At 34.4% G+C, this 19889-nt stretch overlaps 2 protein-coding genes across 3 annotated transcripts; one reads left to right on the forward strand and one right to left on the reverse strand.

Annotated features, from left to right (window-relative positions):
* Positions 1-4324: 4324 nt before the first annotated feature.
* On the forward strand, positions 4325-10452 carry LOC145585270 (SUN domain-containing protein 4-like). Of its 2 annotated transcripts, none has more exons than XM_081641984.1 (5): positions 4325-4599; positions 6591-6808; positions 7697-9000; positions 9153-9238; positions 10123-10452. In XM_081641984.1, the coding sequence occupies exons 2-5, from the start codon at positions 6652-6654 to the stop codon at positions 10349-10351; spliced, it is 1776 nt and encodes a 591-aa protein (XP_081498110.1). In that variant the 5' UTR covers positions 4325-4599; positions 6591-6651; the 3' UTR covers positions 10352-10452. The 2 variants fall into 2 exon arrangements, with proteins under 2 accessions (XP_081498110.1, XP_081498111.1); XM_081641985.1 differs by lacking the exon at positions 4325-4599 and adding an exon at positions 5615-5919.
* A 2376-nt stretch (positions 10453-12828) lies between these two features.
* On the reverse strand, positions 12829-17208 carry LOC145586492 (uncharacterized). Its single transcript, XM_081643337.1, has 2 exons — positions 16081-17208; positions 12829-13271 (listed from the first exon to the last, which is right to left on the reverse strand). Exons 1-2 carry the CDS (start codon positions 16816-16818, stop codon positions 13140-13142), a joined length of 870 nt encoding a protein of 289 aa, XP_081499463.1. The 5' UTR covers positions 16819-17208; the 3' UTR covers positions 12829-13139.
* Positions 17209-19889: the final 2681 nt, after the last annotated feature.

Raw genomic sequence — 19889 nt, forward strand, 5'->3', positions numbered from 1 at the left:
TATTGCCTTTCAAAGTTTCAAGTTTCAACTCTCTTGCGCTATATTCACGACTCTTAAAAGTCACAAGGCCATAAGGGTAAGACCGCGTTCTCTTACGTCTTTTACGTCTCCAATTGTTTGCTCCATATAAATATACTACCTCCGTTTTATATTATTTGTAACAATTTGACATAGAGTAGAGGGAAAAAATGTCTAATCGTTGTAAATAATATGTAACGGAGGTAGTATCACTTTTTTAACTTTTGATTGAGTGAAATTGACGAGAAAGAAAAGTGGTAGGACATAAAATACTTCCGTGAAACTAAAGTAGTAGTCTCTATGAATATTAATACTCCGTAGTATGAAGCAATCTTTAAGGGACAGTTTATAAAAAAAAAATTAGGAGAGTCTTCGGCGCTACGTTTGAGTAGCTTTCAGTGGGTCAAACCACTACTTAACAAAAAAATGTGAGTGTTTGGCAAAATAGTGGTCATGGTAGTTTTTAGTGATAGAAGTAGCTTTTATAAAAAGTTAGAAATATTAGCTTTAGAAAGTAGTGGTAGCTTTTAAGGTACCTGTTGAAAATTTAATGTATAGTTTTAAATATAAAATATTGATTATTATATGTAACATCTAGTTAACCGCTACTTTTCCAAACACTCATAACTAAATTATCTATCTTCACAGCTAGAGCTTGTTGACGACTAAAAAGCTACCTACAAAGCTAACAGATAGCTTTACAGTTATATTTTGCTGAACACGGCATAGGGCAAACAAAAAGAGATAAAGGGATTATTTGAAGTGTTTGATAAAAGAGAAGTTTTGTACCAGTTAGATGTTGGTGTAGTGGTGATTGGGACTACACTTGGTAGGGAGGACTTGTGTTCGATCCCCGCAACAACAAATGGGAGGAGAATGGAACAAAACCACCCATAGCTGATCCTCAAATCCAGATTAGCTCAAAGGGTAAAGCGGGTGAAAAAAAAAAAGAAATAGAGGTTTTGTTAGGAGCTTTTTAGAGCAATAAGAGATGTTTGACTATTTTAAAAGCTCTATGTAGGAGTTGTTTGAAAAAATTATTTAGGTTTTAAAATACCTGTTAGTTTTTTTTTGTTGTTTTATGCTCTAAAACATCTAATAACTAATAGATATTTACCAAACACTTTTACACATACAATTAATTTCTATTAGGTAGTCCAACATAGTTAATGCAAACAGTTCAACAACTAAAAGCTAATTGTCAAACAAGACTATAGACTTGTTTTGAAAAAGCCTTTAGCCTTTTGGTAATTTATGAGTTGTGCCCAGCTAATTCTCCAGATAGGCAAAATTAAAATTTTGTTTATTTGAGGGTATAATCGTCTTTTCAAGTACCAGTGAAGGGGTATATACGTCTTTTCATGTACTATTTTAGGAGTACATGTGTGATTTACTAAATGCAAGTTGCAAACAGTTGGACAGCTCACCAAAAGTAGTGAATAAATTACCACGCTTTTTCAATATATTTACAGAAATGTCACCAGATTAACAAAAATTCATTTATCTGGCACATAAACTTGTATTTGTCGATTGTTTATACACTAAAACTATTGATAGCTAACAACTAATTGTATTTACCAAAAACTTTAATACAAAATAGCTAATTATGATCAAATGGTCAAAACAAATTATGCAAAAAGCTACCAACTAATAGCTAGTCAAAATAGCAAGCTACTCCATAATAGCTAATTGTCAAACAGAGCTGGATGAGCTTTTTAACTTTTATTACCTATTAGAGGTTGATCATTATAAAATAAGGTTAATTTGAGAGTTTGGTAAACAACTTATTGAAGTAGTACTTTGTAGCTTTTGTTGGTTATTAATCTTAATATATACATCAAATACTTGTACATTAGAACACCTAATAATCAATAGTTAAATATTTACGAAAAACAAAATATATTTACAAAACCAACAATTTACAACATCATAAGCCATCAACATTAGTGTTTGTGCGTAGTCTTCAACAAATCAAAGTAACAAATTGGCAAGAGATGAAGAGAACAACACAATGGCGCATGCCATGCCAACATCATAAGTCATCAACTCATCAGATCGCTTACCGTTCTCGATCCTCACCGTGTGTAATCTGAGGAGTTGATGACTTATGAATTATGATGTTGGGCATGTCATGCGTTGTTCCCGGCCCCTACCAATTTGTGCATAAGATATATTTCGATTTTCTTATATGGCATAAATACTTGAATCATATACCATTCAATGTTTTGTTAAAGAATACGGAGTACTTAGTAAGTAGAAGTCATCTTTAAGAAGTACTGTAACATACATGATTTGGTGATCGTAATATAATTACCATTAACCCCATAAGTTAAAATAATACTCTATAAGAATGGCAATTAATTTGATTAACTAAGTACTGAGAATATCATGATTTAGTGACCAAGTAGTAATTGGTGTAGTTGATAAAGGTTTCACTTCATGACCTCAAAGGTTCAATTCCTACCAACTGCGGTTTTTGAGTGTTAGGATTCCCTTATCCCTCCATCACCCCTCTTTCCCAAAAACCTAATATATGTAACTAAGTTTTTGGTTTAACTTGGAAATGATACCGATCTAGTAGGGTTGTTATACTTACCCACTCGAGTCAAGTTTAGTGAAATCGAATCGAGTTTATTTTTAAACTAGGTTAAAATCCTGTGTAATGCACGACTGTTAAATATTTTTGACAATAATAATACAAAATATAAAATATATAAGGAAAAATTGCTACCATTAATCCCAACTTTGCTCCATCCGCTGATATTAATCTCAACTTCAGTTTATTCCCTATCACTCCCAACTTTGCACCCTATTAATTTTTATTACCCCCAACCGGTCATCCAACCTGATATAGGAGGTTACCAAACAAGTGTCAATGCGTGATAGATCCGAATTTTTTTTTTAAAAAAAATAAATAAATTTAAAAAAATAAGAAATTAAAACCCCAACTCCAACAGATGGTAGCCCCTGCCACCCTACCTTTACCAATCCCCTTGAGCGTCGGCCGCCGCCAGACCCCCTTCCCTTACTCCATTGTCGGCGCTGGCCCAACCAGCCTCCCCTATCCCATTAAAACTTCCCGTAACCCTCCGCCCCTCTAAAGCAGCGCAACTCAACAACCATCGCCACCTCTGTTCGCCACCAGCCACCTCAATTCACCACCAGCCATCAGCCGCAATTTTGTAAACACTTACCACCGCAAGCCTACAATTCGCGCATTCAACAAAACCCAGCCCGCAACTCCACCAACAAAACCCAACCCCTGCCATTTCGGCAGGAGAAAGCCCTTGCTGTTTCCGGCAGGCGGCATCTTCCCCCTCCGTTTTTGCACTTTCCTCCTTCATTTCCGCCCTGTTCCCCCTCCGTTTGAACCCTCTTCTCCCTTCTCCGTTGAAATCTGACCACCTCACTGCCTTCTCCGACGAATTCCGACCATCCCCTAGTGGTTTTGAGAGTGAAGCTAATGGAGGAGATGGTTGGGCTGATGGAAGGGGAGGTGGTGATGGTGGAAGGGGTTGTAGGAAGGATGGGGATTTTTTTATTCTTTATTTTTAACATATCATGTTGCGACACGTGTACAAATAATCACAAGCTAGCAAAGTTTACCTCTTCAACCGGTTTCAAGTCACTTGGGAGTGATAAAAATTAATGGGGTATAAAGTTGGGAGTGATAGAGAATAAACGAAAGTTGAGATTCATATTAGCGGACCGACCAAAGTTGAGATTAATCATGGCAATTTTTCCAATATATAAAAGATATTCAGAAATATTTTTTTAAAAAAAGGCAAAGAAGACGGGTAAATTTTTCATAAGGTAATGATAACTAAACAAATGTCATGTAAGAATTTGCTTTTATTATAGGTTAATAGATTTGGTCATGTTAAATTATTGTCTTTAAATTACTCTTTATCTAAATTTAATATTTTCAGATCAATTTCAAATCTGATCACTCAAATAAGTGTAACATTTAATTAAAGGGAGGGAGTACACAACAAAATACAGAATTAGAGTTATGTGGACAAAAGTAAGAAACAATTTAGATTGAAAAAAGCCCAAAATTATGGAAAAACAGTGCCCATAAAAGTTGGTTAATTTGCCATACATCAGACCACAGCAATCAGGGAAAAAAAAAGCAAAATACAGCAAGACAAGTCCACGTGGAAGAGTGTAACACCTGCTGTGACGTGGCGTCTAAGAATCCGAGCCAATAATGCGATCACAGCTCAGCAACAGACGTATTTCACCAATCCCCATCCTTTTTACAACCGCTTATTGTAGAAATTCACCAGATTTTTAAATGGACGTTTCACACGTAGATCCACCACTATACTACCATTAGTACTGTACTACTTAGTACTCACCAATTCTATAATCAAATTCACTTCGAACATTTTTTCTTTTTTGTTAGTAGTACTCGTATTTTTATTTTTATTAAGGTACGGCGAAGGGTTCATATTAAGTATAAAGAAAATCATTTCGATATATAAAAAGCACCTCGAAAAAAAATTCTAGATGGATGTGCAAATGTAAATGCAAAGCGTTAATCTAGACCATTGGAGTTGTTGAAGCTTCATATTTGAGGTAAGATTTTGGTATTTCAAATGTGCTATTCTATTTCAAGTTATTACAGTACTCTTATGACTTCACGTATTACAACTTTACAAGTATTGTATTAAATCAACATTGTTGATTTCAAGTGAATGTATTCAATTTACTCGTAATTAAAGTCAATTAAGGAAACCAGAGAAACCTAACATTAAGCTTTAAGAATGAATCACCTGGATATCGTGGTCTACTTCCTTTCATCATATGATGTAGATAGATGAATATATACATAGTGGAGATTTTGCTATCATATTAAATGTAACCAAAATAATACTCAAACTCCCATTTGCACCTTCAAGAATTATCTAATATTGGAAATTGTGACTTTTTAACAATTTTTAAAACCGACATTTAACTAAGATGGACGGAATACTTGGTTTAGAAAGTGGCGCACTCCAAAATTATAGCTATCTTGTTTAAGTTTTAGGTGTCAAAAGGAAGTAATAAAAATCATCAAAATTGTAGCTATTTGTGTCCTCAAATATGTGTCTCAAAATCCAAGCACTCAAATTCCAAGTGGTTTTGGGTTTAATAAAGGGTGACATAAAATACATTACCTTACCGGATAACATGTGTGGAAAATGATATATACAACATTTAGAGATAAAAGTGAAAATATCAACCATCTATGCATAAATTTGTCTTTAACATCAATTTAACGAAACAATCGATCATAATCTACTTTTTCAAATAAGTATATACTCCGTAAATACTAAAACTAATTTATGATCATAACATTCGCAAACCAATATACTTATTTGAAAATGTACTAATGTAGATTATGATCATAATATTTTCAAATAAGTATATATTCCGTAAATACTAAAACCAAAGTTCTCCAAATTCACCACAATTTTTTCTTTATAAGTTTATATATCCCGTGCATTATCACAGACGTAATATAGCGTAAGGGTGCAAAACCTATAGAAATGCGTGTATTGGTATTTGGTAGAAATTGGAAATTGTGTTCCTCCCATCACTCCCCAATCCTCATTTCTACTCACTTCTCTAGAGTTTGAATTTCTAGAGAAACTTGGAATACTCATTTCTCCAATCCTCCTCCTCCTTTAGGAGAGAGAAAATAGGAGAGAGAATTAAGAGTTGTTTTTAAATTCTTCATGAATTAAAAAAATCAATTAAGAAAGTGATTGATTTTCTACTCAATTATTACTCCAAAAAAACAAAAAATGAAAGTCCAAATGCGTGTATTAAACAAGTTGATTCGCCGACTTTATTATTCAAATTTCAGTTCTGTTCATCTTCTTCCTCGCTAATTTCACCTGTTTTCCTATGACTGTGAGTTTCTTTTCTTCTTCTTTAAATTTTCTCTAATTTATATTATTAATGTAATTTTATTCAATTGCATTTTTTTATAAGAAAAAAAAATCGAGATCGATTATTTATTATCTTGTTTATTTGATGAATAATTCATTCAAATAATTATGCTGTGATTTTGTTCCCAAATCCCATTTTTCTGAATGAATATCCGTTTCCTTAAAATCCCATCAGTTTGATTGTTTCTATTTATATAAATATTAACTTTCCATAAAAATTGATTAAGAAATCTTCCGTTACAGATAGTCAACTGATGTAATTATGATGTGTATAATGTTAAATTAAAGTTTAATTATCCAAGAAATAGAAAAATTAAAAAATGACTTTTGAATGTACTTATTGGGGGCTATTATAATTTATGCTTTCTTTAGGTATAATTCTATGTTTATACTTGCATTCAAAGTTTTAATTATTCTAATGAACACCCAATTCTTCCATTATAAGCCAAAAGGGTTGTGCTTTATTCAATTTCCAGCTTGGATTACATTCAAGTTTTGAAATATCATTAAAGGTTTATCAGTGGGGAGGTCAGAAATTGGCTTTCAATCCGAATTGTCATAGATTATGCTTTGATTAATGTTGTTGAAATGGTTGATCTGTTTGTTTGATATATTGAATTTTGTATGGTGTAGGTAGTGAGCTGGCTGTGTGAATATATTGGTGGTAAGGTGCATTGTGTAGGATTGATGAGAGATGCAGAGATCACGTAGATCTCTTCTGCAACGAAGAGACTTACAGAAAGATATTGGTAGAAATCATTTGTATAAATATTCGCTTTCCTTAATTATCGTTCTCTGGGGGCTCGTCTTTCTTTTAAGTCCGTGGATCAGTAATGGTGATGGTAATCAAGGTCAGTTTCAACTCATATTATGTTTTGCTGTTGTTACTTGTTACTGGTGTTATTCATGCTTGTTATTGAATACTCTGCGATAACTTGGACACTGATATGGAAATGGTCAAATGGAACATCTATATTCGAATGGTGTGCAGAATTCATTACCAATCCTTTGGATTATCAGTCTAATCTTTTTGGCATAATACCATCCGTGTTTTTTATGAAATGTTTTCTAAGATAAATTTCGGTTTGCTTGTGACTTGAGACAGATTTTTGTTGTAATAACAATCAAGTTAGCGAGCTTTAATCACAAAGCCAAATGTGGCTTGTTATTCTGAGACAAAGCTTAGTACCTTGCATAAATTGAGTTATTAGTCTTTAATTTGATTCTATCATTGCAATCCAGGCTGATTTGAGATGCATACAATTGATGTTTTTGTCTGATTCCTTGGATGTTCAGTAGTAGAGAACTCCTTCCATTTCATAATCCTTCTGAAACAGTTTAATCATCTTTAATTACATGTTAGAGGCTTGCTGATTTCAACGCTTACTCCTCTCCAGTGATTGCTACCTCGATTAGATTAATTAGAAACAATGGGTAGCAAACTAGCAAAAGGTAGGAAAGTTCAAGTGATTAGGTTTAAAGATGTAATCAGTATGACATGCTGTTTGAATTTCTAGGATCTTATTTGATTCATCTTAATGTATATTTTCATTTGTTAGTTTTATGTATTGATAATTAAAAAAGTAATAGTTAAAGTCATGCATTGTCAAATGTGAAAAACGAAATGTGTCCCTAAAAAAATAACGGAGGAATTATATATAATCATCCTTAGATACCTGTAAACAAGTTGACTTTTTACTCGTACTTTTTAGTTTTTACTGACTGCCAAGAACTTACAGATGAATCGCTGACCCTTAATGTCTCAAACTGGGATGAAAGCAAGTTAGGAAGTGATGCAGCCTCTAATTCTGTAGATAAACATTCATCAGCTTCATTAGAAAATAAGCATTTGAAAGAAACCTGTTCCGAATATTCTTATGAGACTTCCTGCACTGATGGTGCCATTGTTGAAGAAATCGGTTCTGAGGCACAAGCTGGAGATATTAGACATGATACCAAAACCGGTGTTACAGGATCCGTGGAACATTCTGAGGTGGAGACTGCCAATTCAGATTTGGAACATAAAAAAGGCACTGGAAAACCAGAGAGGCTAACTCGAACTGCCCCTCGTGGTCTAGATGAATTTAAAAAGAAGGCCCTGAATTCTAGAAATACGTATGTACCTGGTGCAACTGGTAGTATCATTCACAGAATGGAGCCTGGGGGTGGTGAATACAATTATGCTTCAGCTGCAAAAGGCGCTAAGGTGTTGGACTCTAATAAGGAATCCAAAGGTGCTTCAAATATATTAAACATGGATAAGGACAAGTATCTTAGAAACCCATGTTCAGCTGAGGGAAAATTTGTTGTCATTGAACTCTCTGAAGAAACTCTAGTTGATACTATTAAGATTGCCAACTTTGAGCATTACTCTTCTAATTTGAAAGACTTTGAGCTGCTGGGGAGTCTAGTTTATCCTACTCAAACATGGGTAAAATTGGGCAACTTCTCGGCTGGGAATGTGAAGCATGCTCAAACCTTTACTGTACTAGAGCCCAAATGGGTGAGATACCTGAAGTTGAATATATTAAGCCATTATGGATCTGAATTTTACTGTACACTAAGTAGTGTTGAAGTATATGGTATTGATGCTGTTGAGAGAATGTTAGAGGATTTGATCTCTGTTCCTGATCATCATCATTATGCAAGTGAGGAACCAACAGATGAACAGGAACAGAAGCCAATTGTTGCAGAATCTGCCGAGAGCAACCATCCAGATCAGAACTTGTTCAGTGAGAGTGAGACAGCTGGCAGTAAAAACTTGAAACATGATGATACAATCAATGATGTTCCTGATCCAGTTGAAGAAATGCATCATCAACAGGGCAGCAGGATGCCTGGCGATACCGTTCTCAAGATTCTGATGCAAAAGGTTCGAGCACTGGACATAAGTTTATCTGTTCTAGAGCGATATTTGGAGGAGGTTAACTCCAGATATGCAAGCATTTTCAAGGAATTTGACAAGGAGATGGAAGAGAAAGAAATCCTAATGGAGAAGACCAGATTGGATATAAAGAGCGTTGTAGATAGCAGGGATGTTATTGTAAGTAACAATTTCTCATATTTTTTTTTTGTAAAAATCTCGATTCCCTTGTTTATTATATCATGATTCTCCCCTATATATTTATTAATTTGAATTTTTGTTTGTGCCTATTTCTAATATTGATACACTTTGTTAATATATTTGTGCTCCAGGCTAAGGATGTTGATGACCTTGTGGCTTGGAGATCTTCAGTGTCCATGCAGTTGGATAGCTTACTAAAAGACAATGCTATGCTCAGGTAGTGTTTTGTTGTTGTACTCTAATCATGTATATTATCCCTTGACTCCTTGAGAGTTGCTGGTATGTACCATTATGCAATTTCACTGCTCAACCTGGAGATGATTGAGGATATACTAGGCTTCTAGTTCTAGCTATCTAGGGGGGTGTTTAGGGATTAGGTGATGACGCTAAGGTTCTGCTATATAACTTTTGATTTCACCCATAGACTGAGAATGCCTCCAATTTGAAGAATATGTCTTTGAATTTGTGTTAAGAAGTAGCAACAATGTAAATTAGATACTTGGGAGTACAAGTAGCAACAATTAACAAGGCTGTTAGGAGGGAATAAAGAGTGTGTGTGAAGCTACTTGGAGTATAAGATATGAGATCTTATGTCTTACTGAAATATTTGAAGAAGCTATTATTCTAGGATCTGCTTGCTAATTAGTAGCAATTATAAATATATGCACCGTTCTCTATGGGTCTTACTTTCTTTCCCGCTTCATTAAATAAAAACACGTTTAGGTTTTCTCAAGGGCTGTCAGAGTGTCAGGCTGTCAGCTAACTATCTTAAATTTTTAAGTTTCACTTTCTTTTCAAACTAGGGGAATTTGCAGTGGTCTTGAATTTGGCCTTTTTTTTTTTTTTTTTATAATTATTATTATTATAAATGATTACGATACCTTCCCTTATTAGCCTTTTCCATCGTTTCCACAAATAAAACACCGGAAGGTATTTTTGGTGAAGTAAAGATTGAGATGTAGACTTCTTTCTTTGCCAGAATTACAGTTACAGGGAGCTTGAAGCATTATTATCTCTTCTATGTTCTCAACGTTTTGTTCTTATTTATTCAATATAATCTTTTCCTTGTTACATTGACAATAAGTGTCCAAATTTTTGCAGGTCAGACGTCAAAAAGGTGCAGGAAAAACAGTTGTACATGGAAAGCAAGGGCATCATAATATTTCTTATAAGCGTAATTTTTGGTTTTTTGGCACTCGTTATGCTGTTCACAGATATGGTAAATAGTGTTTATAGAACAGAAAATTCCAGGAAATTTTGTTCGATGAAGTCTTCTTGGTTTTATCTATTTTTGAGCTGTAGTTTTACAATTGTAATCCTTTCTCTATAAACAGCGGCTTGTATCTTCTTATTGAGTTTATATTTATATATAATATATATGTGAATGATCCATTATTTCAGAATGCTTTTCACATTGCAGTGCCTTGGATTTAAGATACTACGCAATCGGTATTTTCCTCATCTAAATTTTCAATATGTTCTTGCATTCTGACATTCTGTGTTTGAAAAACTCATCTGTGTTTGGAGTGTTTCTTGAGAGAAGTTGATTTAGTGTATGGGTTTCCCCTTGTTTGTTCTTCTTAACACTATGGCAGCCTTTTCGTGTATGTATATAAAGTATGGCTTAATTGTTAATTTTGCTTGTAATTTCTTGACAGAGTGCTACATGTTATAAGAATTCTAAACATGAAGCTGGCGTTAGACTGTCAGTATCTTGTCATGTAATATCCACTGTCATTGGCCTTTATTAAACGGGACTATAATTCTCGGTAAAAAATACCCACATGTTCCCTACTTAAATGGGGGAATGAGACTTCGGGGATTATAAGTTTGGATAAGGCATTTTTTTATCCTACACTAGAGTATAAATTTTCATCCCTACATGTTCTTGTTCCATGAGTTTATGTGCAGATTCATTAACTGGGGATCGAGAATTGATTTAATCATTAACATTACTCTGATTGTATGAGAAAATATTGAAGATGAATAGCGGTCATACAAGCAACACAATTACTACACTCCCAAGTCCCAACAGACCATAAACCCGATGATACATTATATTGTACTCTTTTTATCCCTAATTGTTTGTGTTGATCATAATTTCTCCTATGTTCTTAAGTGTAAAACCATGTCGGCATGTAGTGTAATGCTTAATGCATGGTGCATCACTGTGCACACGTGATATGACATACCTACAAGTTGGCCATAACAATTGTAGGTGCTTGTACTGGTTGAACCACCGTTTTCCACGTACTTCAGTACTGCATACTTCCCTCACCTGATGATGTGGCAATCCATGTCGATCATTTATTTATTATTATAAAATATTTTCCTATCACTCACCGACTATTTTACTCGCCATGCCAGGTCAGCAACAACTTCTAAGTGAACTATAAATTTCAAAACTTTTCTAAAATGTCGTTATTCATGATTTTTTGATAAAAGACAAACTATTCTGTTGAAATAATTATCTAACTACATTGTAAAATACGGTACTAAAATGGTTATGTACATGTACAATTCCATGTTCCATCGAAGTATCATGAGTCCATGTCACTAACAAGAGTCAAGAGATGCAGCATTTAAAATGAAAATTTCACGGAAAATATTCCTAAATTTGGATCAACTATCCTACCGACCATCCATTTGTTCTTTGGCCTCTTGTGTTTTATAGTTAATAGTTTGGTTGGAAATTCCTATCTAAAGATTTTATTCACTCCACGCAAAAAAACAGATATGAGAACCTACATCTTGCACGTTAGGTGTATCCAAGAGATATTTTGCATATTTGCGCATTTAATGTTCATTTGAAGCAAATGATCGAAACAATAATACCCTTAAACGGGGTACTATGTCTTTTATTATTTGGTTGCAAGTTCCTTTCTAGCGATTACTTTGTGTACACAAAGGGATTAGACACCTTGCAAGTTCATTTCTAATGTTTATTTTATGTACACAAAGGTATTAAAAACCTTCATCTTGTACCTGGGTATATTTAAAGTTAGGTGTACTCAAGAGATATTTTCCTCATCTACCCAGTTAATGTTCATTTGAAGCAAATAAGGCCAATAAGCCAAACATTTCTTTATACAAAACACTCTAGATATACTCTCTCTATTCCTAAATATTTTAGTGCTCATCCCGGTTCATCCTTTAGGTTAATTCGAATTCGAGGACCAGTTCTGGATGATTAGGTTCTAGTCCTCCCTCTATTTCTAAATTAAGTGCACTGCTTTTACTTTTCTACCATTCATATATAACGTTGATTAGATTTTTTTATTGAATAAATCAGATACACATGTAACTAAGTATATAATGTTTTTTGACGAAAGTATATAATGTTGGATTGGTCAAGTTGCATATTTTTATAATACTGCCAACTTATAAAAATTTCAACTGATATTAAGATATAGATAATCAAAGTAGTTATGCATTCAAATTGAGCAGCGGTAATACTTGGGCACAAGATAATTTATACGTATGGGATACATAATATCTGACCTAGAGTTTCAACGTTAATTTTTGCAAATTTCAGAGCTTTTAGGACAGGGATGTGTGGCAAGCTTTGAAACCAATCCAAGACACTGGGAATGATGGTTTTTCATTAAAACAACCTTCACTGCCTATGAATTTCGGATTTCGTATACAGCACTACAAACAATATGTTCATTTTATTACTTAGATAGAAACCAGAAGACTCGTTTAACAATTACGGAGTAAGACAACATTTACTACAAACTAAAAGAAATACCAATTATACACAAGATGAACCTCCTAAATTGATATAGTGGATAGCACCATCAGAGCTGAAGAATTATATCTTCCAGTAACTCCAGTAGATTTACAGAACATGAAAAACATTTTTTGATACAACGACGAATATCCATATGCCAGTTCGACACCCTTAGCAAAGTCGAATCTAAAATCTACAACCCACTGCTAGAGAAGTTTGACACAAATCTTTTTGTCCCAAAAAAAAATAAAAAAAATAAAAAAAAAAGAGGAAAACACACGACTAAGATATTAAGTACACATCCACGCAAAATACTAGTAAACATGCAATCTTTCAGACCTCAAAGCAAAACAACGGCTGTCCTTTCATCAGAATTGTGTGGGGCCTATCTCATGCTCACCACTGGCCATGGAGCCAATCCAGGTGCTGGCAATGAAGGCCGTATAATTGGTACACGCTTCACCACTGAAAATGCTTCATTAAGCCGTGCAGCACGACTCATGAACTGAGATACTTTCTGTAACACATCAAAAGCAGAAACAGCAGAGTTAGAGAGATGCTCACTATAAGATATGCTAACTAACGAAGAGATTAATGAGGTAATAAATATTAAAGCATAAGCAGTTAAAAATAAGAATCACAGATGATGTTATATCCTTCCTCTGCTTTTCTCCAAAGTTAACTTCACAGCTCAATACAATCCATAACTTGTTGAAAAATTTCCAATCAATGAATAAAAATTAGGTGCCCAGGATGAGCTCAAGTGTTGCACATATACAAGATAAAATAAATCTTTTAAGTCATGAGTGTAGTTGATCACACAGTTATAATAATTTGACACCCAACTTCCACCAGACCACAGCTTCAGGCCTGCAGTGATATAAGGACATCACTCTTGACTTTTGTCCTAAACGGAAGAGAAGATTTTCAAAAAATGTATTTCCCAGAACAAAAATAAATATTTCACAAAAATTCCTATGGGCATCCCGGAAGATTATAAAAGGGCCAATCGACTTCTAAATCTGATTACTTTGACTTTAAGGACATTGAGAGCATATGATAGAGAAACAGTTCAAAATTATGTCTGTCAAATAACATTGTACATTTTAAGACAGAGGAAGTAATGTTCAGCTTTACTAAATCTGAACTAGGAGTCTACAAATGCTCTTATTCAGTTAAACCTACAGCCAAGAAGGCTATATTACCTCACTATTACATTGAGGAGGTCAACCTAAAGACCTTCACTGACAAGAAAAGTGTAGTGTGTAAGCATCTGATAGGTTTTTCAGGGAATATGTATTTACAACTGACTTTACCTTACCCTTGCTACAAGGAAAAGCATTATTTCTCACTAAATGTGTCAACTTTCTCCTTCCCTTAGATCAGATCCCCAAAAACATATAAGACACCAAAAGTAAGTATAAGAAGTGACAGTGTCAACACCTCAATATCACAAGCTAACAGAATGAAATGTACATCACTCACAACTTTTACAGAATCCAGGGTCACAAAGCGAAGTGGAAGATGTAAATATGTCAACAAAGCAAAATTAATAACCAAGGTTAAGAGAGATCAACATACTACCAAAGTATGAAAAATAACCCGTGCTTTAAATCTATGAAGACTGGTAATGCCCATGAAAACAGCTAAGATGGAATTCTTAAGTTTACTTTACATCAGTAAAAAAAATCTCAGTTTAAAGCAATTCATTGGGTTGATCAACTGTGAAGTTTACTCAGCCTGGACAACAAAATAGGTAGGCTATGGTAATGTGTGCAAATCACCAAGCCACCAGGTACAAAAGCTCGAAAACACCACAAAAGCTCCTATTTAATATCAGAAAATGTTTCAGATCAGTCCAACACCCCCCCCCCCCCCAACACACACACACACACAGTCACATTCTCACAGGCTTGAACTGTCGGCCTGTTCCTGTGAAAGAAAAAATAAAGCAAAAGAAAACAGAGACAAATTTTGGATAATAGAACCCTAAAGTGATTGAGAATATGATTTCCTAGTGGTTCATATGATTTCCTCCCAATATACAGAATTGGGATATGTTAAAAGGAGCTGCACTGACTTTCTTCCAGTAAAGGACATGTATCTCCAGTAAAATTTTTCACATTGTCCCTAGGGCTAACACTTACCTGCTTCCATTACAAAAACTGATTTAAATTACAGTGACAAGAATTTCACTAATTAAACCATCAGACAAGGGTGGATTTTTCCCCTGGTTCCAACAAACCTGGTCTGCAGCATTTTAGTCATTTTGACCATTCCTAACCCCCTCAATCCCCCAATATGCCATTTTACTTCGCAATGAAACTGCCAACCATGGTTTCCATATCACTTATCACATATAATAAACAATCTGCAAGTTATTGGGCTACTCAAGGCACGCTCCAGCAAAGAAAATAGTAGCACAATTGGGCGAATTGGCTACTATTAGCCATCAAACAGATATATAATAATAAAAAAATAAAAAAAAAGGTTTTTTTTTTTTTTTTTTTTTCCCACTTGCACTTAACTTTCTATTCATTGAAAAAGGATAATTATGTTATTATACAGTAAATGACTAACACTAAACTATTGAGAGATTTTCAGTAAAAAAATGAATAAAAACAAAACCAATGTTCACTATTTTATTAGGCTTATCATTCTTTCATGTGCTAGTGGTTGACTGATGCCAAAAACACGTTTATAAATTGAGTGACTGATGACCAAACTTTATGCAGAATTCTCTCCCTAATAATAAGCAGACACTACAGCACTAATACAAATACAGAATAGTCTAATATGCCGTCCATTCAAATTAGATTCATGGAAATACATTTCTGATACTAAATCACAACATTTCAATTCAACACTCAATTAATCTATCACCGAGATTGATTAATATTTTGGGTAACATTCCGGGTTTTCCTTATCAGCTGTATTGGAATTAAAATACCCGAGATCAGTCAAGAGTCATCCACAACAACAACAATTAAATATATGTATTGCCATCAAACCAACAGCTTCTAACACATGATTTACCAACACAGAACACACTAGTTTGTCACTTAGTTCCCTACCTTAAAAATGATCCTAAAATTATAAGTCTAAAACAATAATATTCTGAATTCTGGAATCATTATTATAATAACAAGGCAAGAGACAAACAACATAAAACATTAGTAGCAGCAGCAGCAGCAGCAGCAGCAGCAGCAGCAGCAGCAGTAGTAGTAGTAGCAGCAGCAGTAGCAGTAGGAGTGGTAGTAGTAGTAGTAGTATATGACAAGTAATAAGAGTAAATGATAAAAATGCAAAGGGAGTAGAACATAGACCTTGTCATCAACAATGACCTTAAGCTGCAACCCCTGTGTCTTGCGCTTCATCTTATACAGATACCGGCGTCGTAAGATCACGAAACCCATGATCGCAGCAGCAGCCATTGACAAAGACCAAACAGGACTAACCCTCAACACACAATACCTCAAAACTTCCAAAGGCACCTTCCACCACACTACCTTCTTCTCCTCATTCGACTCCGAAATCGTCTGGCTTATTCTTCCTCCTTCTCCTCCTTCTTCAGCAGTCATCGAGCTTCCGCTCGAATTCGAATACGAATGCTCAACTACTTCTTCAGATTCTCCTCCTTCAACCTGATCAACAACATCAGAATCATGAAATTCCCCAGAAACTTCCATCTTATCCCCATTAACAGCAGAATCAAAAGCACAATCAGAGTGAGTGTCAATCAAAAGCAGCAAATTTCGAGAATCAGAAGGATCACTGGAATCAGAATTACGACTACTACTGCTACTGATTCTCTCTCCTCTTACGGCTATACTGCTACTGCTCGGATCAATCCAACTAGGGTTATCCGACGATTCTTCATCCTCTTCTTCAACCCCAACAAACTTCTGATGCGAATCAAGCGAAAAGTAATCAGAACGAATAACACCCACTTCATCAGATGAACAGGAAGAAGCATAAATTCTGGGTTGTTGTTCATCTTTAATCTCAGTTTTTTCTACTTCAGGAGAAACATGAAGCAACACCTCCCAATCCCAATCATCCATTTCCCAGAAAAATTCAACAAAAATTCAACAAAACCCCTAAATTTTAGGCAAAAAGTAGATGAATTTGGGGAAGACGAAGAAGATAATATCAATCAAATCAAAAAAAGTACAGAGTAGAAAAATAGGGGGTTAGATTCTAGAAGTGGGTAACCCATGAATGGAAAGAAGGTACCAGATTCTTTCTCACTTCAAAATTCTTTGCGATTATTTTAATTGATTTGTTTTTGGATTTTTTGAGTGGAATTTAGCAGGAGAAGTACTATGATGTGGGAAATTATTTTTGAATCAGAAAATCAGAAGACAAAAAGAGGGTTTATCAAAATAGAAATGAAATGATGATGATGAATTTGAGAGGTAAGGTACGTGTACATTGGAGAGTATCTTGATCTTCTGTCTCCTTATCCATCATATTATATTATTATTATTTTTTTATACTATATATGTACCACCTCCAGTTTATATATATATATATATATATATATATATATATATATATATATTTTGGATTGTTCCACCCGATTCACCCTTTGAATTAATTCGGATTCGGATCAGTTTTAAGTGTTTAAGTTTCAGTCCCACCCCAATTGTTGTTGCGGAGGGTTGAATGCGGGTCCTCTCTACCAAGTGCAGCCCCAATCACCACTGCATCAAAAAACAATTGGTCTGGTTTTTTTTAGTTTCAAGATACGGTTTTTTTTTTTTTTTTTTCCAAAGGTACATTTTAACTTTAGAACTATTTAAGCACTTTTTTTTGTCCATATTTTATAAATTTATACATAATGAAAAATATAGTCATGTGTTAAGTGCATTATGACATATATTTTTAAAATATCTAACTTTTTTTATAATGTTTGTTTATCAGTGATTAAAGATATTAATGGTTTAATTTGTTTATGCATTGACACACGTGATTAAAGAAACGCCTCAATTAAAAAGAAATGAAAGAAGTATACAACTCCATAACGAAAAAAAAACATTTATTAGTTGAAGATGAGTTGAAAGTGGGCATTTATTGATAAATTTAATTGTACTTCAATCTACTATTTGAACTTGAACTTAGGTAACCTTTATCAAAACTTATTTTTTCCGAGCTGAATTTATTAGACCTGAATAAGTGAAAATAAGGTGAATAAACACAGGCCCTAACAATATAATGTGCATATATTCAAAAGGTTAGAGTCGGATATGTTTTAAACAACTTGTTAGAACTAGAGCTGGTCATGGGCTGGCCCGTGGCGACACGAACACGGCACGGTAGCGGGCCCGACCTAGCATGAGCCCGCTAGCGGCACGACACGACACGAAGAACGAGGGGTGAGCCGTGGGCCGTGAACACAAAAATAAAAATTCGGCACAAACCCGACACGAGCCCGCGGGAGGCACGAACTTTTGGCCCCCCACCACGACCCATAATAATAAAAATAATTATAAATAAACTATAAATAATAAAACTAAAAACAATAAAATGAGACAATATAAAAATAATAAAAAGAGCCATAATAATATAAAGAACTATAAATAATTAAAATAAAATAATATTAATTAATAATAAAAATAACGGGCTGGCCCGCGGCTCGGCACGACCCGGTCCGCCAGGCACGTGGGCTATGCCGTGGGTTGGGGTGTGCCATTTGGTGGCTCGGCACAGCCCACCATCACCCATGCCCGGCACGGCGAGGCACGACTCGCGGTGGCCAGGCCCGGCACAATGCCCTGGTCTAGCTAGAACTGTAATAAAATATGGGTGTCACCGTTTCTGTCCTATGTCAATACCAGAGGCGAGGCTACAAATGCTAACATTGGAAACGCCTCGATGCAATTTTGTCAAATTAGACCCTAAAATCATTTCTTTAAGGAAAAATGTTTTACTTAATTATAAATTTTATCATAAAATTGAAGAATAGATTATTAATTAACAAGTTTTCTCTTTACTTGGTATAAGTAAATTTCAAAAAATGGTGCCCTCTTATAGTTGCTTTACTTTTGGGTCATGTGCGATCGATCACTCTACACATGCTCAGAACCACCTCTGGTCAATACATCTTCACTTATTACTATTTTATTTTTTAAAAAAGTGTTTAAGATATTTAATGTTACTATCTTAAGGCCATGAGATCAAATTTGGTGAAAACCTTATACTAAACTATAATATTTTTGGGAGTTGACAAGAATGATTTGCCAAATTGGTGTTAAAAAATAAATAAATTATTAAAATAGTGTTCACTTAAAAATATTTCTCAAAATAGTGTTCATGTAGGTACGGAAATTACAAAGTTAGGAGTTATTATTACGTCGTTTTAAAAGTCTAAATTAAAAATTAGAGTCTCAAAACTAGTTCTCTTTTTTTCTTTGACGGGCAAAACTAGTTCTCTTAGGTTTTACTTGCTTTACTATTGTTATAGATGTTGATGGTAGATGCGATCGGGAAGGAAGCATAGTCAATCTCTAACATCATTATAATCAGGTGTGTTTTTCTTCTTTTCTAATTATAATTCAACTGAAATTTATAACAAGTAGATTAAAGTTTAACGGAACAATGTAAATTGGTTAAATTTAACCTAATTATGAAAAATTATTCGTGAGTATCGTCTGATTATACTCGTATAAGGTAGGTGAATAATTAGACTTTGCAATTGAATATGTCAGACATGCACCACTTACAAGTGCTCAGAGTCACAATACTCAATATACAATTGTATGTATTTCTTTACTACTTAATCCAAGGGTTATTGCTTATTATGATGTGATTGATTTAGCTTTGATTAGATAATGCCTACAATATTAACAACTAATTGTACTATAAAAAGGAGTAGACGACATTAGATTTATTGAGTTTTGGGAGTAGCTAGTTTTGATTTTTTTATTTTTTTTATATGTATGCTTATAGTAATTTTTTTTACTCTAATTTACAGGAAAATGTCATTTGAAAATCCATCAAATAGTACATATACTAGGTTGTTCACAAATGACCAATATTTTTTTGATGGTAAAGTTTTGGGTGAGACGGACTCACGTGAGTCCACTATCATGTTTTTGGTGTTGCGGGCCTCGCGATCGGGTTTAGTTAGCCC

This window comes from Chenopodium album, chromosome 16 (genome assembly GCF_948465745.1).
Source record: "Chenopodium album chromosome 16, dcCheAlbu1.1, whole genome shotgun sequence".
Taxonomy (NCBI): Eukaryota; Viridiplantae; Streptophyta; class Magnoliopsida; order Caryophyllales; family Amaranthaceae; genus Chenopodium; species Chenopodium album.